The 26,512-nt window shown below is 40.0% G+C and overlaps 2 protein-coding genes across 3 annotated transcripts; one reads left to right on the forward strand and one right to left on the reverse strand.

Annotated features, from left to right (window-relative positions):
* The first annotated feature begins 548 nt into the window (after positions 1–548).
* Positions 549–14,463, forward strand: znf740b (zinc finger protein 740b). Of its 2 annotated transcripts, XM_033630015.2 has the most exons (7): positions 549–649; positions 3,204–3,354; positions 3,544–3,777; positions 4,819–4,953; positions 5,051–5,183; positions 6,232–6,350; positions 6,518–14,463. In XM_033630015.2, exons 2-7 carry the CDS (start codon positions 3,310–3,312, stop codon positions 6,665–6,667), a joined length of 816 nt encoding a protein of 271 aa, XP_033485906.1. In that variant the 5' UTR covers positions 549–649; positions 3,204–3,309; the 3' UTR covers positions 6,668–14,463. The 2 variants fall into 2 exon arrangements, with proteins under 2 accessions (XP_033485906.1, XP_033485907.1); XM_033630016.2 differs by lacking the exon at positions 3,204–3,354 and having other exon boundaries at positions 551–649.
* Positions 14,464–20,269: 5,806 nt separating this feature from the next.
* copz1 (COPI coat complex subunit zeta 1) lies at positions 20,270–26,067 on the reverse strand. The gene is made up of 9 exons (XM_033630018.2): positions 25,930–26,067; positions 25,402–25,470; positions 24,647–24,728; positions 24,455–24,546; positions 23,341–23,396; positions 23,143–23,220; positions 22,986–23,037; positions 22,859–22,897; positions 20,270–20,874 (listed from the first exon to the last, which is right to left on the reverse strand). Exons 1-9 carry the CDS (start codon positions 25,945–25,947, stop codon positions 20,827–20,829), a joined length of 534 nt encoding a protein of 177 aa, XP_033485909.1. The 5' UTR covers positions 25,948–26,067; the 3' UTR covers positions 20,270–20,826.
* Positions 26,068–26,512: the final 445 nt, after the last annotated feature.

The raw sequence follows: 26,512 nt of genomic DNA on the forward strand, positions 1-26,512 counted from the left end.
TTACTCACAAGGCCCAGTTTTCTGTTCTACATTTTGTAGGAATAGGCCCCAGTGCAACTGCCCTGCCTGCCCTGTCTTTATCTACGCTCCTTGTACAAAGTCATTCCAGAGATGCTACATATTGTCAAAAAAAAAATGACAGATTGAAATTAAACATTATGGTTTTTTAAGTAGATGGTATTTTAAAATTATGAAGTAGATGGATCACCAAATAACTGATTATAGGGAAGTATGGTAGATACACTTTTCATATTATTTACAAGTTCTTGAGACTGCATTGGAATAAATTTAAAAAATACCAAAAACTTCTAAACAGGGCATGATTTGGCAAATTTACATTTGTGTATATGAAATTCATCAAGCAGGATCATGAGGTTTATCATTAAATCCAATGAATTATCAAAACTTAAAAAATAAGAAGTCATTAAAACGTGGCTATTTATTGAAATCTGCCAGCAGGTCTCACTCCCTCACAAATATGGCCGCCATTGGGGGTCACTCCGCTTCAATCACGTGACGTGGCGTCCGGCCAATCACCACTCTCCCTGTGGAGCACTTCCGGTGGCGTTTCCTGTCAGTGTTTGTAAACTGAGAAAAAATTGGAAGTGCGACAAGAAATAATAACCTCCAAAACTGTAAAAACCGAAAGGTAAGCAGCTGCTTTTCCGTCGCGTTTCAGTTGCGGCTCTTTACTTGTTTTATAATCCGCCTCCGGTGTGTGTCTAACGGCTGCAGCCGGTCAGGGAGCTGCTGTTTGGTGGTCGGCGCTGAGCCCGCACGCCCTGCCTGCCTGGCTGTTGTTGTGTTGTCTGGGGCGGGGGGTGGGGGTTCAGTCATACAAGAGTTGTCCCAAAACCCAACTACTGGCTAGCTAGCAGCTTAGCCTTTTCTGTTTGATACAGCAGAGACTGTTAGCATGCTTCACACGTTTAAACTTATAGTCTAAATATCGTGTATAAATACAAACAGCCTCCCCAGGCTGCTGTAGATGGAGCCCCGCTGCATTTTTAAAGAGCATTTGTGTAGAGATGGTCGCTTCTTTAACCGGGAATACAACGTTTTAGGATTAGAAGCTAGCGAGCTCACTTGGGCTTAGATGCATCATTTTATAAATTAGACCTCGTGTCATTTTCAGCTTTAAGAGAAATGCATTTATGCAAGCAAACATGTCCCACTAAAGTGATGAAGAGCAGTGTTTGTTTACTATGGTCTGTATTGGAAAATATCTGCATTCACACTCTATTTGATGTGAACTTAAAGGAAAATACCACCTAAATAGGGAATTCCATTATGTATTCCAGTACATGGTCTAAGAAAGTTCAATCAGTATTTGTGGACATGAGCTGCTCTCTCTCAAAGACAGAAACCAGAGCTGCTCCATAGACAATTAATGAGAGACTGATTTTGTGGACTCACATAATGTTTATTTTCTTTTTTATACCAGACTTTATACCCCATGACATTACAAATTTGAGTTTTAGCGCTCTAGCTTTTGGATTTTGGAGAGAGATGTTTGTGTTTACAAATATTTTTGAAAATTTTTGATTGAGGCTATAGGATTAACATTTATGAATTCTGAAAATGGGAGATGTTCAGCTTTAAGACATTAACTAAAATATTCTTAATGCCCCCTGAGGCACATTCTCTGTTAATTAATTAGGACTTACATGCATTGTTACCTCGCTGTTAGGGAATAACATGTGCATATTAAATCATTTGCTTTTCAGTGCCAGTTATATAAGCCTTCTCCACTGAGTTTGTGGTTATTATCTTTAACTTAAAGGTTAAACTGCTACTTGTACATTATCCTCCTAAGACCCAAACTTTTGTTTGGTATGCATTTTTAATTTCTCACATCTACTTGGGATTTGATAAGTATAAAAAAACGAAACATTGTCAACTATCATGAAGTCCCAAAGTCCTCAAACAAGACAATAGTAAAGCTATATCCATAGATATAGTCAAACTACAAACCTTACTAATCATAAATAAACAAGTAAAATGTGATCAGGTTTTGTACCTTGTCCACTTTTGTGTCAGGATCAGCTGCAGACTGACTTTGCAGAGATGGCTGCCATCTTGTTTTTACATGGATTCGTGTATTGTGCTCTAACCACGAACAAGGACAACAGGTCTAAGTTAAGAAGAATGAAGTATAAGATCAAGTAAAGCCAAAATATAATGTCCTTACATGAGGACACAGGGACAGGAGGATATGCCAAATACCACATCATGAGAGGAAAGCTGTTTTTCTGCCACAGTTTTCTACCATGTGACAATAATGAACAGGAATTGTTTTGTCTATAGTAGTAGAGTGAGATGTCATTTTATTTTAGTTTTGTCTATAGTCTTGGTTACATTTTTGTTGACAAATCTTGGCAAGTTTTTGATCCCAAGTCTAAATTCTCTAACGAAGTGCTACTCCTATTTTCACAATTCATCGTTAAGTATGTAGGTCTAATAGCTCACACAACTGTTCCTGTATGTTACAGATTTTAACGAAATGTGTTGAACCAGTCACACTAAGCATTAAAATTGCTATTCCATATACTAAAGGATTAAAGAAGTAATGAAGGTTTCTCAGTCACGAATAAGGTAGATCTTACCTGCTGAAAAAGGCAGATATTTTTTAATGTACTTGAATTGTAAAATCATTTCTGTGCACTGCATGTTCAGCTGTTTATAAAATAATCAAAGTTCAACTGAAAAAGTTCACTGGCTGCAGGGTATAGCACTTCACGTTTCTCTTCAGAACAGTGCAGACATGGAAGATAAGAGAGTCCCTAACCAGTGTTTGAATTGTATGTATATACAAATTGTGTTTTACAGTACACTTGCTGCTGTAAAACAGCAGCTCATTTTGAGATTTATGTATTTCAGTATCACCTCATATGTGAAGCATTTGTTTAATGTATCATACCTACTCACATTTTCTTACTGACTGTTTCTATTTTCCCATTGAATGTCATTATGTTTCTCAATCTGACTGTTGTGCCTTCTCTCATCCATGGAAACATGGCATGCACCAAACCATTGGGGCTTCCCTGCCTGATAAACTGCACATATTAATGCTGGATCTAAATTTCTGGTCATATATTCAGATTTGCTGATTTGTGAAATTTATTAGATCAGTCTGGTTCTCCAGCTCCTGATTCCAGCATGTGGAAATGTTGGCCTTCATGTTGTCATGCCTCTACTTTCAGGCTTTGGCCCCTGATGATTTGGGTGGGTGTGGTCTCTTCTGTTACCCCTCATCCTAAGTGAAGCCCCCTCTGTTCCCCCAAACACACACGCATTCAAACCACGGCGATGACCCACCATTCCAACAACCCTGTTCGAGACCATATGAAATGGGTCAGTGGAAGTCTCCTCATCTCCAGAATCACCTTCATGTTTTTAGTTTGTACTCCCAATTCTGATGCCAGTGCATTTCTCTGTTACTCCCATGACTCAGCTCCCTCTCCTTCCCCTTACTCCTTGTCTCCATGAGGAGTCCTTCAGCCCCCTCTCTCTGCTCTGACGTGGGTTTTTTTGTGTTGCTAGGCTGGGTTGCTGGGCTGCGAGGCGGTGCTGTCCAGCATGGCCCTGATGCAAGCCAACAACATCCCAGGCCAGAAGAGGATGATGTCACCCTTGGGTCAAGGGCACAGGGCCAGTCCTGAGAGCCACCAAACCCACTCGCAGCACAGCCACAATCACCATGGACACCAGGTCCATCATGGACAACCCCACCACAGCCACATGGGCCAGCCTTCAGCCGGGAGCTGTCCGCCACTGGTGAGAAAGAAAACTGGACGGGATCACTCAGAAAGTCTGTTAAAACCTTGTCATGAAAATGTTTTAATTTAATTATAGATGTCATGGCAGTAGTTTAAAGGTATACTATGAAGAACTGTTGTTTACTGTTTGTAAAGACAACATTCAAACTTGGCCCCTCCTCCCTACACATGTACATACACTCAAAGCTACTGTACTGTTGTAGGAACATTACATTTGTTGTAATGGAAAAGCCAATACTTAAGCGAGTTAACTAAGCTAACTGCTGGCACCTACCTAACCAAATCCATGTCACTCTTCATTATCTTCTCCAGTGCTCCCCAACTTAAGTAGAAGTGAAAGCCAATCCCAGATCCTCCCCCATTTTGAAACAAGCTTAGTCGCTTGGCATTTCATATATTTGCGTCTTTCAACACTGTCTACACGATTGTCATAGCTTCTTCTTGTATGCGTGCTGCTATTACCTGGCTGCTACCTTTTTATTAAGTCCCAGTGTCACCTGTGTGCTGTTACTGGCTAAAGCTACACGCCCTTAAACATCCCTAACACAGGAAAATAAGAGAGGGATTACTCTGACTCTACACATTATGACCACCGCCCATTTTAGCATTTGTAAACACTATACAACTTTGAATAAATTGTCTATAACACACTATAATGCAGCAGTCATCTGTTTACATCAGCCTCCACCTATGGGTGCATACAGGAGGTATAGGTGTAGTTTTGAGCTTCTAGTTTCTAGTTAACAAAAGTTCTAGTTTTTGAGGTAAAGTTATTGTTGTTGACAAATACATTATTAAATAATTACATCTACTTTTAAGTACATTAAAGTGTGCTATAAACAATTTATTCATATTCATACACTGCTTATAAATTACTAAAAACGGGGTGTTTAAGTGAAATGTTACTCTGTATATGTGAATATGTTTTTGTTGCTTGATTGCAAGTTAGCGTGTTTTAGCATATGCCACAGAATAACAGTCTCAGTGGCAAACTGATGGTTGCAGTGCAGTTTACCCACTACCATTCCTCCTCCTAAAGCTGATCCGAAAAGACGGGGATTATCACTCATCAAGAATGATGGATGGAAAGGACGTGCAGGCGAACCAGAATATGCAACCCAAGAAGAAACACAAAAAATCAGGGTCATCCAGCAAAGTCAAAGAGAAAGTGGAGGTAAGGATTGTTACAAGGCTACACTGTGTGCAGAGATGTACTCTGATGTTCAGTTAACACTCAACTGATTTTTTATTTTTTATGTTATTATTGTCAGCATCTACTTTCACCGATGGATATGGACGATGAGGACAGTTCCTTGAAAGTCCAGAAAAACTTCATCTGTGACCACTGCTACGGAGCTTTCCGGAGCAGCTACCACCTGAAGCGACACATACTTACACATACAGGTGAGAACGCACAGCTCATGTTTTCACTTCAGTGAGGCCTTCTTTGCCTGTTTGGATGTGTGGTTAAATTTGGGAAATTAGGGTGGTGTAATGAGTAGTGAGGCCACTATTTGTGAGCATCCACCCTTCTACAGCTCTATCAGCTTGGATTAGACTTTTACTAAATTATTATATGAAGGACTACAGTGGGTGCAAAACGATCCAATTGTTTTAAAGTCGAAATAAACAACTGGATCACTTTCTACTTTCCTCAGAGCCTAACAACTACCAACAACACAGGACACACTGCATTTTGTTTTCAATTCTTATTTAGGTTGTTCCACAGTCCACCATTTCCGCTGCTTAACAAGGGCTGTGCTGAATATGATTTGTAGACATGGGAATATCAGCAGCAACACAATGCTTTATTCATAATACTATGCTGTGACACATTGTACCTTGCAGCTAAAAATTGTAGCTCCTGCAGTTTGGATATTGCACTTAGCCATATTGCGATTTCAGTAATATTTTGATTAATTTCGCAGCCCTAATAGTAACTGCTAAGAACTTATACTGATGTTCTTTGATAACTGAGGATAGCTATCAGTCAAGTGCTATCCTCTTCCTGTTTTGGTAATGGTTGATCCACTTCCTTTGTGCTGTAAATTGAGCCATCATTTTCCCGGTAGATCGTACCAGGTGCAGACAGAATTGCATAGTGACAGAGTCTTGTAGGGAACCAATCTAAACACAGATGGTGTAATTACTCTGTTGCCATTACATTGTAGAATCAACATTTACTTCATAATTATAGGTTAGCAAAAAAAAAAGTCCATTTCCACCATGATGTATCTTTTTTCTGTTGCTTTTGTTCAGAAATGGCATGTTTTTAATTTGTTGTAATGCTTTATATGTATTTCTGCCTGGTTCTGTGTTAGTCCGTGCCCAAAAAAGCAATTTTAACTCCAAATTAATATAGTAACACATTTTTTAAGTGTCTTTAATCCAGTGAAATATGCCATGAGTCTTGATAAATACTGCTAAATGATCCACCTGTGGTTGTTTACAGGAGAGAAGCCATTCGCTTGTGACGCGTGTGACATGCGGTTCATTCAGCGTTACCACCTGGACAGACACAAGAGGGTGCACAGCGGAGAGAAGCCGTATCAGTGTGATCGCTGCCATCAGGTCAGTAAGCTGTTGTTTCAGTAGAGCTGATGTGTTTTACATGTACTTTTAAATGTTTGCACATAAATCTGGATCTCACGACATTAAACAAGTCCATCAGTCCTAGCTGTGTCCGTAGTACCGTTCTTCTCACTTTGACTGAAACACACGTCTTTCTTTGGCTCCAGAACTTCTCGCGGACAGACAGACTGCTGAGACACAGACGGCTATGTACAGTTGGGATGTGCAAAGAGGAAAGCCAGTACTCACAGGATGCATCTGCCCATCCAGCTTCCTGGAGCCCCCTACAGCCTTCCAACAACCGTCTGACTGTCTGACCCTCCACTTCCCAGAGAGACCCTACAGACAGCAGCAGTGGCTCAGTGACGTCGCACATTGGAGCTCAACAGTACTGTACCTTGAAAACACCCTAGCTTAAACACAACCAAACTTTACTTTGCTCTCACCAGCTCTGTCACAGAGCTGATAAAGGATTTTTGTACTTTTTTTATCTACTGTTCAGCTCACGATACAGGAGAAAAGGGGAAGGACTGATTCACATCTTGGACAACAGGTCTTGGTATTATGGCAATAACTGAATAAACTAACGAACACGACTCCTTTTAGCTGAAAGGTCGCAGGTATATTTTTGGTATCGCTGCCGAGGGATTGCAAGTATTTTTGCATTGACTGTCAATTTATTGTACAGCACCTCTTAGTTGACCTGCATCAACCCCAATGCTGCGCTCTACTACATACGGACAGTTCACTAAAGGACTCATACAGAATTGTGTAGCTTTTTAGTGTTTGATTTCTTATCATTTTGAGTTCCTTGTGCTACTAATAATGTACCAGCTACTGCTCAGAAGTGAAAGGTCACAGCAGACTTGTGGTCCATGCTGCCGCCTGTCTAATAATGTAGGTGTTGTGTGCATAACACATCTGAAATTTAATGTTATTTTTGACAACACTGATCATAAAAGGGGCTTATCGCAGAGTAAACTGGTGATCCATTTTCACTTCATGTAGAGGGTTGCCTTTTTTAAACACACAATTTTTGAGTGGATCTAAAAACTAATTTCTTACCTGCTGTCCGTCTAGTTGTAAACTGAAAATACTACAGATGCATCCCTGTTTGGTGATGCGTACAAACAGGTTGAAGAACACTAAAAGTTAACTAGAAGCTGATCTTGGCATTAGTTAAGTTGTGTAGCGACTGTTGGCTCACGTATTCACTTTTCTACCTTGTTTTAAAGGGATTCTTGTCCTGACTCTTCATAGGTTACACTGTTGACATATAGTTAAAGGCTGACAGGTTTTGTAGCAAGAGCCCGGATTCTTTTCTTTGACGCTCTTGAACAAAGATAGTGATTTCTTTTTATATAATAACTGGATGTAGGAACCACCTGTTAGGTGCTTCTGTAAGAACCCCTTAAGTATAAAGGCATTGTGTTTATTGTCTCTTTGTTCCTAGAAACCACTGTCAGGCTTTTTTTTTCCCCTGCTCAGCGTTAATAGATTTTTCTGACTCTGAAAGATGTCCGTCCTTTCAAAAGTATTTTGGTAAGTGAGGATGGGTTAGCGTGTTGTCTGTAATCACAACATTTAGCAACAGTTCATGAGAGTACTGTAGCACAAATCCGATTAAAGCTGGAGGTGGTAACTGTGATAAACTTTTTGTCATATGTGTTGAATGTGTCACTATATCTACATAGTAGGATATGAGACAAATTATCTTTGAAAGAAAGCATGTTCCTCCTCCTTCTTGTTGTTGTGCTTCTAAGGAAATATGCAAGCAGCAGAGGAGTCTTGAATGCAGCTGTCAGTCACATCAATCACTGCTTGTGAACTGCAGCTAAACTATCAAACTAGGCAACGCTGATTAAATATAAGGACGTTTGTGACCCAGGTGCCATGTTGAAAACACTCTAAAACAACTGGAAAGAAAGCAACGCCCACCAACAGAGCAAACATTTTCATTATGCAGCTAAACAGTACACTAAAATATGTTTCTGACAACATTTGAGGTGGGAAATAGGCAATACAGTAACAGTTTGAAGTTGAACTACAGTTCCAGAACAGTGATTGACAGCTGCGTAAGACACTCCTCGGCTCTGATTGGTTGTTTTCGTTTAGCCGCAGCAGATTCTAGCAAATGCTATTAGAAGCAGGAGAAGTAGGGGAACATGATTTTTTTTAAAGAATCTGCTCATGTACTTTTGTGTGGATGTAATGACAGTTTCCGCATTTATAACAAATATTTATTTTTTATAAACGTTAACCAACTGTAGCTTTAAAACTAGTCAAAAACCTTAAATTTATTTTCAGTGGAGGCACTGTGGAAATTTGGTTTTGACTAGTAAAATTCAGTGCTCATGATAATAATCACCCAGATAGATTTAAAGATTTCAATTCATAGATTTCAAGAGCTCGCCTCCATCTTGACCCGACTGAATGTGATCGAATACAGTGCCATGTCATTTCATCTCCAGTTCAACCGTGAGCATCTTCAGTGAAGATGACGAGCAGTGGACGGGAGAATATGAAGTCCACGTGGTGTTTTTCTACGATGATAACCTACACGATATTATGTTCAGGCCTCTGTGTGATGAAATCAGACTGTAAACACTGGACTGAAGATGTTAGCTCTGTTGTAGAGGATTGTATTGTAGACTGGTACTTCTGTTTCTGTCAGACTTTTAGATTGTGTGAAAGGAGTCTGGGGCCCGTTACTGACTCACCTACTTTTTATGAAGTTAATATATATTTAAATTGTATTAGGGGTAGAAAATAGTATGTATGGGACCTACACTTCAAACAGAAATCAAAGTATTTACAAAGCTATAATCTTAGTCTGATGATTTTTTTTTAAGACAACTGAAAATGGTCGTCCTTCAACTTTCTATTAGGAGTCAAATAAAAGCTGTCACTCTTGCCCTTTTTAGCATAGCAGCCATGATTAGACAGCATATTTTTTCATTTTTATTTTGCATGTATTTGTTGGAGGATCTTGTATACATTTGTTTTGGTAAAGAGAATTTCTTTTTTTAAATGTGAGCCCCACCTTTTTTTTGTCATTTCAGGGTTGAAGTGAAATCAATTTTGACTCAATCAAACTGTAGTGAACGGAGTTTTAGGGCCCCAAGTCTCAATAAAGCTGTTACACTTTTTAAACAGATGCATGTTGTTCACATTTTCTGCAACACTGGCTCTAAAGTTATATTTCTAAAGGATCAAGATTTCCCTTATTCATATTTTCTAGCAAGCAAAAGTGAATCTCTGTCAGACCGATAGTATATTCAGAGGACAACATGAAATACCCATAAATCATTGTGGCTCAGTTCAGTTGTCTTCCGCCTCGGTCAACATAAAATGAGAAATTGATTTACTTGTCTTTAAATGGCACATTACTCACCGAATCTTTCAGAGCAGACTGCAAAACATTTCAGAAAATAAGTAATGCTCCAGTCTAGTCAGCAGGTGGCATCAATGACCACATGAGGAACAATTTTCTCTTCAGCAAATCAGCTCCTGTCTCCACATTACTTTGACATGAATACAAAGTTGTCATTGGAATCCCATTGAGCTACAATGAGACGAGAGAGACCAAAAACATCATATTTTATGCACAATTTAAGTAAAGATTACAAGCCAATTTGAGCTTCATACATGGTATGAGGCTGCAGTTTTAACCTGTTTTAATCACTTAATTAATCTACATCTTAGAAATAAATAATCCTTTGTTCTGACCATTATTAAAAAACAATTCAACAAATTAACTGCTAGTGTTGTAAAAATATCAATTTATTGATGTGTATCTATTCTGAGTATGTGAACAGCTTCAATACTCATTTTCCACATTATCGATACCCCGTTACTAGCTTCAATTTCTTGCTCTCCCTTGTTGTTAATGATTCATGGGATTTGTAGATAACAGTTAAAACAAGGGGTTTTTTTTTAGCATAAAAAAAAAATCATTTGTTTTATTAACATGTTTTAATCAGTTGACAGTTCATTTTAGGGAGTTGGTCAAAGTCAAGAACGTTTCTGACATTTTTGAGTCGGATGAAATTAAAATAAATAATTTAGAATATCTTAAATAAAATAGTTTGAACACCAAATCAACATCAGCACACGTTTTGGATAAATATTAATTTGGTTCAGCTTAATTAACTTTTTCAAGGATAAAGCAAATCATGTCTTAAATTGTATTTAATATCAATATTTTCAAGGTGTTGTAACAAAGTAAGAAATTCCAGTACAGTGTCTGCAGTCTTGCAAAATGTAGATCTAACTCACTCTAATAACCATAATCCTACATCAAACCTACCTCTGCGCAAGACTACACGTATACTACTTAGCTTTATGCTAACCTGCAGTACTTGAATAAGAAAAAGATAATTCATGCAAAAATTTGTCTTAAATTTGGTTAAAAAAAAGGTCTTTAAAAGCATTAAATTTAAGTGTCCTGTACCTATTGTGACATCAGTAGAGGCTCTTTAGAGGATTAAAACAATTAATTACTGTAATTACTTCACTGATTAATTTTTTTTAATCCCAATTAATTAATCAACTTGCAAAACTGCACACTGCAATAGTGTTTTATCACTTTTGTGGGTTTATACAAAGCCGTGTCTGCACCACAAGAGGGAGGTGTATCCTAAGCTACACTGTTCACAACTCTCCTTGAGACAGTAAGAAACAGATGGTACTTCCACTGTGCAAAGCCAAGTGCTCTGTAGTTTTCAGGGCTTTTTTTGGTAATCGTTAAAGCTGAGACAACAGATGATCAATACACCTCTTCCAGGAGCCAGTCACTGATATCATGGCCTGGAGCTGCTTGGAAATACATGACCTAGAAGTGATATTTCACTACTTGGAGCTTGCGAAGAAATGTTCAGGTTAAAGTAGTTCAAGTCAGTCGCAGTTGACAAGTTGAAAATCCAAACACACAGCAGTCACACCTGTTTACAGGTATTAGATTAGCTGGTAAGAGGTATTATAGACAAACTGGGTAATCAAATGGGTATAACCGTCTGTGTGGTGATAGCTGATAGCCACATTCTTCGGAGAGGAGGGAAAAATTTCTTCGAGTACATTGCCCCGTCATTCTGTCTGCGTCGGTATTGCCACATCAGTCGTACGTTAGGAAGTGCAGATCACACCCTTTGGCACCTTCCTCTTTGCTATTGACCAGTTCCTTAATTAAAGCATTAGGATAGGCTGTATGAGATCAGCCTGAAGGCTGCTGGGAGTGTGCGCCTTCCCCCATGGGAGACATCCCCTCCCTCTGCAGCCTGATTTACAGCACCCACAGGCCCCTGGCACTTAACAATGGACCTCCTTAAGTGAGGTAGATGGGGAGGAGACCAGAGAGGGGGAGATAACACTCCATCTTCATACACAAAGTGCTGAAATCATCTAGGTTCGAAATCATCTCCGCGAGACAGACTGATTGTGGAGTCAGCCCAGAGGTAAAGTGTAGGAGTGCTGCCTTGTGCTCAGTCTGGTTCACTCCATCAGGGGGGAGAGCTCTGTGTAAGAGTGATAGCCGGCGCTCTGCATGCTCACCTCTCCTGTCAGAGGGATTAAAAAAATAGGTCCTCCAAACAGAAATTTCCCCAACAACCAGTAAATCTCAGCTGACTGTGCATACTGTGTTCTGTAAACATGTGGGTGGTTCAGAGGTTTACAAAAACAAGCAGAAACATTCTGTCTCCTACAAATGTTAGGATGCCCCCTGATCAAATACATCACAGGCTCACGACGGATGATTGAAACCCTCCCAACAATGGCTCCTGCTATCTCCCTCTCCCCGAGGTGTGGGAGAGCCTTTTCATCTCAGGCTTTGATTAATAAAGGAATCGCTGGTTGGTTGAAAGCAGCGATCTGTGCCCCCCCCCCCCCCACCACCCCCTCCGGACATCCATCATGCCTGTGACAGCCCACCTCTCTGTGTTAATTAGCGGTGATATTTAAGCTGTCTGAGGTGTTCCATGGCCGTCAGCGTGGTGGTGGTGCTCATCATTAAAATTTCAATTCCCCTGTCCGGGTTACTCCCATTTTCCTGGACACCTCAGTGAACACATCCTCAAACATTCACACAGAGACCGAGTGTTAACTGCAAGTGGCAATCAAGACACGGCGATAAATGGGAACGCAATGGCTGTTTCTCTCTAATCAGAAATGTAAAGAATCTTAAATTAAATGAATTAGCTGTGAATATAACCCTGTTGGGGCACTCAGGGTTTTTTTTTACATGCATTTTAATGTTAACCCAACTGTAAAAGCATCAATTTGACTTATCACACTTGCTCAATAACTATTTGATATTATATGAAAAAAATTGGCAATAAATCTAAAGTTCTCGTCAAACAACGAGCAGTGAAAGTGTGAATGCATTACTTATTAATGATTACCAAATATTGTAATATTCTCTAACACTGGGGGCTATTATTCAGAAATAAATTATGTATGTAGCTGAATCTTGGTCTGCCTTATAACCAAAAGGCATCCTGCACCAGTATGAGAACTTAAGCGATACAAAATTAAAGAATAGCTGGGTTAAGTGAAGGGCGTCTTTGCGAACGGCAGCCATTTCACACCAATCTGAGACGGACAAAATGGCTTCCAAAGTATAAACAAAGTTGGTACACACAGTGTCCAGAGGGTGCCAGGGCGTTTCTGTTGGTGTTACCAAAACTGAGTAAATATATGGAAGTTACCGCGCCACCTGCCTCACAAACACCTCTGATGGGGACTGTTCTGTCACATCATGCTTCAAACTGTCCCATATTAAGATGTCTGCCACTACTTTGCTAATTAGTGTAACTCAACAAGATTAATGAGCCTCTGTGTATCATTCCCAGTACTACAAACCATATCACGGAGGAGAAGAGAAGCGAAAGCCGTCACCTATCTAACTGGTAACAAGGGAGAAGTGACATTTGGCCTACTTGCGTGTTTTGATACATTCAAATCATGAATATTCATACATGAAAATTAATCAGCAGTCAAGTCTGAACTTGCAACCTGAATCTTCAAAATTAACTTTTTAGCAATTTGGCTCAATCACACATACGGAGTGAAAGATTTAAGATAAAACAAGGGTAACTGGTTTGGGGCAATGGCTGAAACCTTTTGAATATATGACCAGTGGTGCCTTTGTACGGTGGCCAACAAGGGCAAATGGTATAAACAAATTCCTTTAGGAGAAACGTGCTGCAGCTTCATAAACGATGCCAACTGAAAAACATGAAAATCCAAAAGTAATCCAACAACAGAAACATGCTACAAATGAAAAACATGCTGCAGAAAGCTAAGACAATTACAAAATCAGCAAACACGTCTCAAATACAGAAAGTCAAAAACACACAAACAGACAAAAGCAAATCAACAACGAAAGTTTTCCAGGCCTCTAGTGTAAGATTTTCTACCCAAGAGAGAGCAGACTACAGCGTTTTCATTTGTTTTTGGTATTTCTGAAACAGGAAGAGGTGATAAAACTGTACGTATTCATTTTTACATTTGGCCTTAGTCTTTTACAACATTATGAAAGAGCAACATATTTATGTAATTACAGAACTCAAGCCTTTCCACTGAGCACGCCCCCTAGTGGCACTGAGAACTCTCATTGTGTTGACTGGATATGCAGTCTTCTTCTGCTGCATTTCTTTTAAGAATTTGTGTGTTTTTCACTTTGCATTGTTTGTGTATTTGCAGCATATCTGCTGTTGTATTTGTTTTTTTTTTTTTGTATGTTGAATAAATTGGCATCAAATGTTTTGGGAGGTTTTTTGCCTTTTTCTGCCACTGTAGTACTGTCTACATGTCACAGTGTGATTAGTAAATGAATAATGACAATGAGCTTCTAATGTCCATTTGACTGCCAGTCCTCAATTCAAACAATCACTAAATCATCTGCCTCGATTAAAAATATTAGCACTACACAGCTCTCACAAAGAGAGGCTGTATGAGTAGGAGGGCCTCACGCTCTACCATGTACACCGAGCTTAAGGTCTGCAGTATGCAGATATATTTACAAAGATCAAGTTCAGTTGTGCAGGACCTTGTTGCCGAGATTTATTTGGCCACACAGAGTAATCCACATTCCCCTTGACAGGATGGACACCCCGGCGCCCTGCCGACTGTGTAAAAATCACTTTCCAACTGAGGTGCGTTTAGCCTCGACAGATACATTAACATGCCTTGGCCTTACGCCTCACTATTAATCTACAGCTTGTTGGGACACGTTCGGACTGAGCAGCTTCTCCAGGGAACAACTAACCAGCCACAACAAGAGTCCATATTAGGGCTTCAGAGGTGCTGGATGCTCACTGCACTGTGGAAAGACATATTAATCTGGGAAGCCATGACCTTTATGTCTTACAGACCAGAGACACACTTAAGAAATATCAGGAGAGATGAAATTAAAACCACCCATTTCTTCTCTGGTATAGATTTATCAGAATTGCAATTTTTCATGACCTCAACACTGCAGATGCAGCATGATGTAATTTAGTCAGTTTAAAAAAGTTATTATACATTAAAGTCATACTACAAACAGCAGAGCAGAGGCAGAGGTTTAAGGACAGAGCGTGACTCCACAGAAAAGACTTTAGTGAAACGGTTAACTCTATACAGGTATATCTGACTCAACCTCTTCTAACACACCGCCAAACTATCCATCATCCCTCAGAGTTCAGAGGGATCATGTCTCCTAAAGATGTAAAACCTGTTTTCTCTCTCTTACATGGCACACTGTCAGAGGGCACGCTGTGTAACCCCAAGTTATCAAGTTCATAAGAAGGTCTCTGATCAAATTATGCAATCCCACTTGACAAGGCAAGTCCAGGGCTTTCCTCTAACCCTTTATTTGCCAACAATTTTCCACTTGAGCAGACGACCTCAAGTGTGAAGTGAAAGAGTAAAGAGAGGGATTTGATATCCAAGGGAAACGGAGCATGAATTCACCCGGGGTTGATAGACAGGGCAGGGGCAGCCGTGCTTTTTACCCTCAAGAGATTTCCGTGGGTCAAGGCTGTTACAGGGCCGCGCTCTCGCTCCTCTTGATCTTGTCAGGATAGACTGTCAGGCTGATGAAGAGATAGGCCGCAGATAGATGATGGCATTGCACGAACGCTGGGGCTGCAGTGAGCAGATACAGTAGTCAGACGCCAAAGTGACTTTGGCAGTTTGCTGCTGTTGATCAGCTACGAGATATATGCGTGATTTACTCAGTCACTTAGGATCTTCTGACCCCCAGAGTCAAGCAAAAACCTGCTGAACTTAAGAGATGTGGGAAAAAGAGAAGAAGACAAATGCACATTCCCATGCAGGTAGGAAAACCTCAAATTAGAGGCAGGATGTGACTGGAACCTCGCGCCTTTTCCTCTCTCTTTGCAGCACAACTTGATCTCTCTTTATGAGATTAAGACATTTTTTTCTACATATGTACATCGATTCACATTTTTGGACAGACACCTAGCATTTTATCCGATCACACATTTCTTTCTTCTTCCTCACAAGAAGGTCTCTTCTCCTCTCATGACGTCAGGACTATTATACTCCAGCGCCACCTCCCTTCAGGGATAAGATTTTACGATTGCAACCTGACACCGTTTCTGTGTCCTATAAGCGACAGAGCTGTAATTCACTTCAAAGGCAGGAGGCATCAAATCACAGTGCACCCATAAATTAACCTGTCAAGCGTTGGCCAATGAGAAGGCGGCATTAAATCTCTGCTGTCACGCTGGCGGCCAATGGAAAGACGATGGCAGTAAATCTGTCAGGGCCGCGTCTGTTAACGGTGTTGTGGTGTGGTTGGGGAATCCACGGGGAGGGAGGGGAGAAAGTGAGAAAGAGTGGATGACAGAGGGAGGAGGGAACAAACTGAGGGTTCAGAGCTATGCAACAGAAAATGCCTTTCTTTGCATTCTTTGGTGCTGCTACAAAACTACATACACATGTTGTTGTAAAACAGAGGAGGGCTGGCGGAGGGATTTTTTTTCTCCAGCAAAACAAGACTAAACGTGGCCAGAAAAAAAAAAAGGGGGGGGAACAGAGGATGTTTCCTTGATGGATGCAGTGGGAGTTAAACAACACCAGCAGAAACACTCATGAAGCTTTACAGCCAGAATGGTTGTGTCTGATGTTGACTGTCTACAGTGAAAATGACGGATGGCCCTCCTTTAGCGCTTCTTTTGCATCATTGCGAGACCCACACTTAGTGTTTACCGTTTGATAACAGCAATAATCCAGTAACCTCTGACTGCCGTGACACAACACCATCAGTAGCAGCTGCAGGCGCCCGGCTACACGCTGCCCTCTGGATCCCAGGCAGGATCCAGTCAAACCCATCCACAAACCAGATGTGCCCCAGTTGTGCAGCTTCAGAGGATGATGGAGTTGCCCCTGCGGCACAGCAAACCTGAGAAACTACACCGGAGGATTTACTTCTGCCATCTGAACACAAAGAAACAAAACATGGTCCTGCTGCATCTAACCTGCACCACCTTTGACCACAGAGTATTTTTTACACCCAGAGTATTTCCACTATCACTCTTCCAAAGCATGCTTTCAGTGAAGAGTAATGCACTGCACTGGCACTAGAGAAACTGTGGGGAAAACAGCAGAGGGAAAACACATCAGGTAGAATATTTCCTCGATTAACAATGCCCTTGGTGGTGCACTTTCATTATCCTATCAAAGTTGAACATTTTCATGTAATAAATCTTACAGGCATCATAAAATAACTGGTCTTGCAAAGGCAATGCTACTCCAAACTAAAGAAAAAAGCTTGCCCTTAACAAAGCCTACAATTTTTTCACCAACCTGTAACGACATCCAATAAACCAGCCACATTTGTGGTGACATTTTTATCTTACATCAACAAAAAAAATTAAACATTAGCATCAGAATTTACAGTCATCTTATGTCATTACTATGAATACTTTTTTTTTTCCTCCTTCAGAAACATAAACAGCACGTTGAGTTATAGCGTAGGCAGGCAAGAGTGCAGTGGTGGAGGTGTTGTTTTTGGCTGGCTTTTCCTGGAGTGGCCATGATTCTCTGTTCTATGGGAATCCATAAACAGACCCAGAGAGGGCAACTGGGGCCATAAACCACATCAGGCTGCCGAGATGCTGCTGAGGCAAAAGGGAGCAGGCCCGGGCCTATACCTCCTCCTTTCTGCATGCATGCACACACAACCATGTGCACTTTGAGCAGCCTTTAATGACATATTTTAAAATGTCTGTAATGATTCTGCGGATATGAAGAAGGTTTAGTTTATTTTAAAAACTGAGTAAATGCAGCCAAACAATAAACAACTGAGGGACTGATTTCCGAACTAAGTCGTCTTCTAGACATTATGTTAATATCATTACATTAAGTCTTAAGCATTATCTACTGGATGGAAATGTGAATGCAGCAGAGGTAAAAAGGCCTTGTTAATTTTAATACACTGGGTCATTAAACATCATGTGGGTCCTGGCCTTTGTCCTGCTCACACAATATAACGACACTTCCTTTAATATGTTTACTGTGCTGCATCCAGCATGCTGTCATTGTTTTCCCCAGCGTTGTTTCTCTTTAGCAGGGCAAGCTGTTTGGATGGGTGCTCAGGCCCATTGACTATGACATAAAGACTCTGTAAGCTTACAGATGATGATAATTTATTGACCCTAATTCACACAGTCCACTCGCACACATACACACGAGAGAAAGAGAGCGACTCTTTCACTGTATGCATCGATCAATTACAAGGCTCTAGCCCACACGTCTCTGACAATTTTACTGCATGTTATGTACAGCATGTCAAGCCATGGCGTTTCAAACTGTTATACTCATGCCTGTATAATTAATATAAATTACCTTGCTGGTTTTTTATGATGGTGCAACTGTAATTAGCAGATGAAAGCGAGTCACTGCGCCCCCAATGGTGCTGCAGGGCTATCTCGATGAAAAGTGAGGGTCTGGACACACGGCCTGGGTGGGATCTGTTTTAACCCTCTCTCTTTCCAGCCGTGCCCTCGCCGGGATCTCATCTAATCACATTTACTGCTGTCTACTTCTGCTAACCTCGTCCTCTTTAACCTTCATGTTTTCCCTCCCTTGCCGAAACCACACACTGAGACAGGAGCTGTCCTCATTATACCAGCAAACTGGTGCGATAACAGTAAACTGGTGCGATAATGGAGTCCATTTATAATGATTACCCTTTCCCTTTCTCACTGCTCTTTCTCCAGTAAAACACTTAGAAAGTAGCATCAACATAGCCTCCATTCATGCTATCTCTGCAGCCATAAAGAGCCACAGATTCAAGGGCTGAATCAAACTGGAGCTAAGCCAAGACAATAGGTCCACGGGTCACAGCCAATAACAGTTTCATTGACTGCACTCCTCTCTGTTATGTGAAAACATCAACCCACATGCATGCATCCTGGCGCAACCACACACACACACACACACACACACACACACACACACACACACACACACATCCTGCTGCCTCGTTTTGTATCAGCTGCTGTCTGCCAGCAGTTAACTGTGATTGATACACAACACGCAGAGAGCTATTTATTACTTATTTTATGTACCGTAATGTTGAGCTGAAATCAATTAAGTCATCTGGCCCACAATAATGCAAATATAATTTACTTATAAAAGTAATACTCCACTAATCTTCCAGTGTGCGCATATTAAACTGCAGCATTTCTGTGCCTCAGAATAGCATGAGTGCATTCCTTTGTGCTGTTTTCTGTCCAACATGTTCGTGATTGAGATTAGCGACTCCCATCAAATCTCACTGAGGGTGCAATAAACGCATGAATTAACTGATTATTTGCCAGTGGAAGAGGTGTGAAATTTTCCCGGCCGGAAAATAAAAGGGTGAAATGCTCTAATTTACATTCTGCATTGTGACATTATCGCTCTGTCTCATCCTTTCCACAAACTGCTCCAGGCCATAGTCATCTCTACATCAAGAGCATTCACTTTAGCTGCTCCTCGCTTTGATGTCTCAGCCAAGTGACTCATTTAGATGTAGATAAGAGACACTGGGAAAAGGCAAACTTGTTACATATGTTTGTGTAAAGGGGTACAAACAATAGCTTATTGACCTCTGACTTCAGCAAACAGACATGTCACTGCTTGCCAAGTATAGCAGGTAGTGTTTTCTGATTGTACAGATAAGGAGGGAGGTGACATGATCAGTAACAATACCAGCTAACTAATGTGCTCCAAATTAGGCATGGTTGGATCTGTTTATTGCCCACCAACAGAAATCTCTCCAAGCAAGAAACACCTTCAAGTGATCATCATGAGAACATATGTGGATACCTAGCTGGAAGAATGCAGATAGATCATTTCCTCTCCTGTAATATGCATCAGGTACCAACATGATGTAGTGCCCTTTCTCCTACCCATTTCTCTCTCGAGTGTATCCTTCATTTGCATTACAATGAGAGTACGAGGTTAGTGTGCGACGGTGGGGGTGCAAACGTCGAAGCGCACAATTCATGCTGCACACAGTGGCTCTCCACAGGGTGGGAATGAATCAAGTATGACTCCATAAAACTTATCTGCATGTAACAGCGACACAGTACAGTGTAAGCTCCTGATCATAGCGGCATGAGTGAGTCTCCTCCCCTTGCAACCTTCGTGTCTACAGTATTTATGTACCTCAGCTTTGCACTTTGCTGCAGACGCCAGGAGATGGAGCCCTCGCTCTAGTGTCTCCGGCTCTCGCTGAGGTCTTGAAGAACAAAGAACACACAGCATGGCAGCTCTGGAATAAGAAAACACTAACTCTTAAAAGCATGCAACATTTGCCAACATAAAAAGTATGACAAATCATATAACTACAATACAAGGCTAGTCTAGAATGCATTGATAAACACACAGCAGGCAGTGTTAAACATATCACATCTGATCACATATCAGTGTCAACAAACATTTATTATAAGTGTCTGATGAATGGAAGATCTCCGGTCAAAATATATTCAAAACATACCTCTGTGATCAGTGGCATGACTGCAGTACAGGCTGTACACTTTGTAATCACAATATTCATGTGTATTAAATGATAAGGGTCTCAATACTTTGTACAGTAAGACGACGGGGTGCTGTCAAACGACAAAATTCTTGTTTGAGGAGACACGTGGAATGTTGCCACAGGCTGTGATGAGGTCTATCAATGTTTCATAAACAGATACACTGGTTTAATAAACACCCAGATAACGTAATGATACTGGAATGTACACCATATCTTATCCTCGTGATGATTATGTCATACAGTGCGAAAGAGAAGAATAAAGAAAACAAAAAATAAAACGTTATCGAGCAGTAGTCCTGGGAGTGTGACTGGATCACCCAGCGGTACTCCTCACAGCTTTGATTGAAGGAGTGGAAATCAGAGGAAAAAGGAGTATACGGATCAGTGCCACGAAGACTGGGCTGAACAGCGGCTCACTGGCAGACTGGTGCGGGCGTGACTCTATCGTAGAAGCGACCACTTGATCTGTTCTTTGGCAGACTGGAGAACCTGTGGAGGAAATCTAGGTTTGACTGAGCAGATCACTCCAACAACAAAACTAGGAAAGTTCAATCAGCGTTTGTGAATGTGTAAACCTCTCTCAAAGCCTGACACCAGAGATGAAATGCTGTAATCCATTACAGAGCTGCAACAGCTAGTCAATTAATCGAGTAGTCGATCAAAAGAGATTAGTAGCCAACTATTTTATTAATGAATTAAGTGTTTCAGTCATTTTTCAAAGAAAAACAAAAGTCTAATATTTGCTAGTTCCAGCTTCTTACATGTGGAAACTTGATGCCTATCTTTGTCATTTATAACATTTTGAAAACGGCACTTTGGGTTCTGAGGAAATTGTGATGACCATTTTTTTGACATTTTATAGACTACACAGTTGATTAATTGTGAAAAAAAAAAATCGACGGATTAGACAATAATGAAAATAATTGTTCGTCACACCCCTAATCCACTGTACTTAGACCTGGAAAAAATACGACCTCTGACACAGAAAAGTGGAATGGAACAGTCATTTAAGTTTGAATTCATGGTCAGAAACTCGGGCAAGTTCCATGACATTTTCATCAATTATTTTACTTATACTTATTTAGTGTTGGTGTTGTTAAACGTGCTGTTCTTACGTTGTAAGTGCCATTTTTATTTAGTTGACTTGTGCTTGTTTAGAGTCATTGCGAGCGTGCATTTCTCAGTCTCTGTCCATGCAAAACAAATACACATCACAACTTCATGCATATTGGCTGTGATGGTTCACATAAATATTCAAGGTACCCATTTGCACAATTTTGAGCTGTTGTTGTTCTTTAGTTGAGCAAAAATGAGCAAGACATGTTTTACGCCATTCCTCCTCGCTTAAGGCGCTGTGGTTATTAATGTGGGTCCTCTGGAAATGCTTGTGAAGCTCAGAGACTCGCTGCACACGTTATGCTTTCCAGAGCAGATGCACTGGAATGCATTTGGATCGGAAGTTGGGACTGCAGAGTCTTGCAATAAATTACAATAAAAGTCTCAAATTTGTGATGTCATCAAGTATAAATTCTGGAGCTGCTCCAAAAACAATGATTGGGAACTTATTTTGTGGACCCACAAAATGTTTATTTGTCTTTTTACACCCATATGAACTTAATGCTAAATTGTCAGTCTTAGTTCTGAAACGGAAAATGTACCTATATACTCCAAACGTTCCCCTGGGTGCTCTCAGTGTCGTCTAAAACATGCTAAGTCATTGTCCATGGAGCAGCTACAGAACTCCTACTTGATGACATCACAAATTTTAGTTTTAGCACTCCAGCTTTTGGATTTAGGAGAGAGTTTTTCATGTTTACAAATATTTTTGGACTGTCATAGACCATAGTAATAATGTATTAATTCTCACAATGGGTGAAGTTCGCCTTTAAGGAAAAAAGTATCAAATAAAACAAAATGAAAAATGGGAGACACCTTGTTCAGGAGCTTTAAGGGACAAATTTTAAAAAATGAACATATAATTGTTAAAGAACAGAACAAAGAAGGGTGAATGAGTAATGTAAATGAAGAGAAATATGCGAGATCTAATTAATCATCTTAATTCACTGAATGAAAGCCGAATCATAACCATAAAGTATGGGGATTGGGGACAGCCATTAATCACGGCCAGAGGAGGGATGGCGGTAGCCAGTCTCAGGCCTCTTAAATGACAACATTAATCAAGAGGAGCTCACACACAGGCAGACTCATGTTAGAACTAAAAGACAGGAACCACAGTTGGCTACCGTACCACCTTACCATTGAATAATTAGCAATCATGTACACCGTCATGCATAGAAGGTAATGCGATATATGACAACCTAGAGGCGCGTGACAAAGTAGGCTTAGAGGAGAATGATGCTATAACAATGCCCTTGTATTCATAAGTTCTGAAGTAATGAGCTTTAACAGTCAATAAACTAATGGAGCTTTTAAACTTTATAGCACAGAGAGGAGCAATGAATGTTTTTCTTACCTGGGTGACTGTCTGCTCTGTCAAAGGCACATCATCCCCCTACAGGAACAGTTATGTTATGTTTACAGCTGACCCAACCAACATCAATATTATCATGTTAAATATTTCTGATATGAGAGGAGCTTACTCTAAGGGCCACACGATGCACAACTTGCTGCGGGTCACTCTCCAGGATCACCCTGCAGGAGGCAGCAAAGAGACACACCAACAATTAGTGCTGTACTAACACTGTCGTCTTTTTGACAAGACTTAGCATCCAAAGATTCAAGCCAATTCGTGCTTACCCTCCATCTACAATTTCATCCACAGCCAGGAAGAGTCCCTCCATATTCTCCAACAAAGCCCTCCTCTCAACATTTTTCCTACATAGTAACAAAAAACAATACATGTCAGGCGTAACACCCCAGACATCAGAAAAAGATTAGTAAAAAACAAAGTGTTGCTGAAATGTTGTAGAATAAATAACAGCTGCCAAAACATACCTCAACATCTGACTGAGCGAATCAAAAAGGCAGTTAAGAACAGCCATGAGCATAAGCTGTTGAGAAAAAAAGAATATATTAGAATCTGTTCAAGTCTAATGAGTTCATGTTGTTTTTTATCATCTGGGTGAAAATAATCACTCAGGAAATAACATGTGCGTAATGGCTTGTTATGATTTTCACAATATTTTTTTGCACCTTAAGGCAAATAATGTTTTTTTTGTTTTATACCTAAGCCAAACTTGGTATCCGTCTGTGCAGGCTCCAAACTACTGTAGTTATGAATAAAAGACACATGAAGTGTAAAAACAGTTACCTATGTTATCATGGATGAAGTTACTTTAATTGCAAGTATTTATTTTTTATAAAATATCACAAAATAAATAAATGTGTAAAACCCAAATTTAGACATATTGGGTCACACTGACATGTAATTTTTTTGTTTCTATGGCAAAATGCACTGTATGCCACAACACTGATATCCAAAATAAAACACAAAAAGCCAAGTTGTGGGGCAACACTGTTAAATAGCTCAGAAGAGAGTAAATTTGCCAGTTAAGTTAAAGCTAAAACATCTCAATTTTGTTGATCATTGTGTTGTTGAGAAATTAATATAAAAAATAAAAATCTGCACAATGGGTCCCTCACTTGTTTCTGATCTGAACATGTATCTGCTGTCTACATAAATGTCATCTTTACTGAGAAAAAAACAACAAATCAATAAATGAAAAAAAAAAAACAAAGCCATGAATGACATGTAGAAGTAAGATGTAACATGCTTTAAAAAGGTTAAAATGCAAATGCACCATCACTTCAGACAGCAGGCCACACAATTGATTTTGACAGCAACGTGCAGTTGCTAAAAAGTTAAAAAAGATTAAAAGACTGCAAAATGTAAACTGCAGCATGGACTTTGTGTCGATGCATTATAAAAGACTGCTCAGGCCTGTAGGTGTTTTACAATATCATATCACAGTGGTTGAAAATTACTATCTGATCTGCTATGATTCAAACCATTGCTCACTGCTCAATAATACATTTACAAGTCTTATTAATAATGGCTATAACGGTGGTTATATAATGGTTAATTATAAAATCCTATAATTAGATTTACCTCATTTTCATGGGAACTTCCAATCACATAAAAGAAGAGGTCTATGTTGCTCTTGTAGACAACTGTAAGGCCCTCGAGTAACGCTATCTCACCTAAGGACACACACAAACACAAAAAACAACCATGCATGTTATTAGACATGTAGTCAGACTGTAATAGTGACTGTCTTTAATGTAGTTAAACATGTCTTACTGTCCGTCCTGTGTGTTTTGTTGAATATGTTCTTCTCAAATGCCTTCTGCTCCTTCACTGTCGGATATGTGTCATCATAATACTGTAGATGAATTTAAAGTGAAGGCATTGTTATACAGTGATATGTAAATCTATCATTTGAATTTTTAATCAAAGGATAAAGCTGGTGATATTTAATATTCCTCTCATTGTCAGTAAATCCAATAAAAAGACCAAAAGCAACAGTGAATTCGTTTTGTAATACTTCCCCTGCCGGTCTGTGACTCGGCCGAAAGCCCACTAGTTCCTACTGAACAAATAAACCTATTAAGTATGGGCCACAAATAGCCTATATAGTTTACTGTGTTTTACATTTATTGAGTAATTTTTCAGCTGTAAATTTGGCGCACAAGTGAGTATTTACATTATTGTGATAGTGTATGTAGCTCAAATTAAACTGCAGTGCCCATGTTAAAGTTAATTAAATGGGTCACCCAGTGCAGCAGTGTGGCTCTTTGATGTATTTATGATAGTAAAGACAAATATTGAGGTCTGTGGAAAAGCGGAATATGCTGTATTGGGTTATGGCAAATGGGATAATACTTTTTAGTTGGTTAAATTCACTTTTGGACTAGTGTTTAAGCAGGATTTGATGAGAAGAAAATCATAGAATATCACTAGGTTTGTCCTTTAATGCAGTTGATCCAGGACCAAGAAGTTAGGCGAGGAAGTTAATCAATGAGGGCCATTTTGTTATATATTTGTCTTAATCATACCTTGGCATAAAGCCTGTCTCCATCGTTGTCCAGAATCAGAACTGCTTTGACAGTGTACAAGGACGGTTCCTGTTAAAGTAGAAAAATTAAGCGCTGACTTAATTTACACAAGTATGTAAAATTATTAAGACAAACTGAAGTCAATCATCGTAGAATTAACTGGTGACAACAAACTAACAGAGCGGCGTAGGATGCGTTAACATGGGATAAATAGAGGTATTTATATCACAGTCACTGGTGTGATAGAAATGGTAACAATGACTGAAGTCAAAACGAAGACATGACACTTCCACATCACCAACAAACACACACACACGAAGCTAACTTCTCTGAGGCTAACGTTAGCTAGTTAGCTAACACAGCTAACCCGTTTACTTTAGTTAGCTCCGTGTCGAGTTAACTCGCTAACTAAATTACCATATTTCAGTAACGTTACGTTTGGAGAAACAACAGCAGAATATAGCTACGAGAAACGGTTATAACTGAAAGCCTGAATGACATGTATATTGTTACATATGCCAACATTACCAGTATGGGAGAATCCATCTTCTTTCTTGTTAGCAAACCAGCTAGCAGGCTAGCAGCGAGCTACGTCATACGTACAGTAAATGAGGCTCTTTCCTATTGGCTGACGCTGGGCTCTACGTTGCGCGTGCAGGGCAAAGAGCAATTCACTGCAGGGCGCGGAGGCAGGCGAGAAAATACGTTTCATTTATGCCGGAAGTGAACTGATATGGTCAATTATAAAGTACATTCAGACTCACCGGCAGCCGTAGCACATTTGTCCCTTCAGTGAACCTTCAGTAAGGAAAGTTGCAACTTAATAATGTCCCTTGGATAAAGTCAAATATTGCATGTTCGTCATAGACCTCCTGTGATACACTGTCTTGCTCTACAGTAAAATAACATCATTGCAGTGCCAATGGTGTTCATTTTATAAGGAAAGTACCACATAAAGGTGATTTAATAGTAATTTCCAGGTGCAATTTTGGACTCTTCTTACACAGGACAATTGAATTGAATGTCAGGATTCAAATGTACCATGAGTAGCCTACTGTGGTCAAACCAAATCATCGTTATGAGCCATCATACATTTAGTGACTGAAGGCTG

The sequence above is a fragment of the Epinephelus lanceolatus genome, chromosome 8 (genome assembly GCF_041903045.1).
Source record: "Epinephelus lanceolatus isolate andai-2023 chromosome 8, ASM4190304v1, whole genome shotgun sequence".
Classification (NCBI taxonomy): domain Eukaryota; kingdom Metazoa; phylum Chordata; class Actinopteri; order Perciformes; family Serranidae; genus Epinephelus; species Epinephelus lanceolatus.

What these genes read in the sequence shown, in the direction of transcription:
- znf740b (XM_033630015.2), top strand. Translation starts at nt 3,310, where the DNA reads ATGACCCACCATTCCAACAACCCTGTTCGAGACCATATGAAATGG. An exon ending in AAGTCAAAGAGAAAGTGGAG is followed by an intron (nt 4,954 to 5,050) that starts GTAAGGATTGTT and finishes TATTATTGTCAG; the next exon opens with CATCTACTTTCACCGATGGA. An exon ending in ACACATACTTACACATACAG is followed by an intron (nt 5,184 to 6,231) that starts GTGAGAACGCAC and finishes GGTTGTTTACAG; the next exon opens with GAGAGAAGCCATTCGCTTGT.
- copz1 (XM_033630018.2), bottom strand. An exon ending in CAAAACACACAGGACGGACA is followed by an intron (nt 24,547 to 24,646) that starts GTAAGACATGTT and finishes GTGTGTCCTTAG; the next exon opens with GTGAGATAGCGTTACTCGAG. An exon ending in CAGAGCAGACAGTCACCCAG is followed by an intron (nt 20,875 to 22,858) that starts GTAAGAAAAACA and finishes TTTCCTCCACAG; the next exon opens with GTTCTCCAGTCTGCCAAAGA.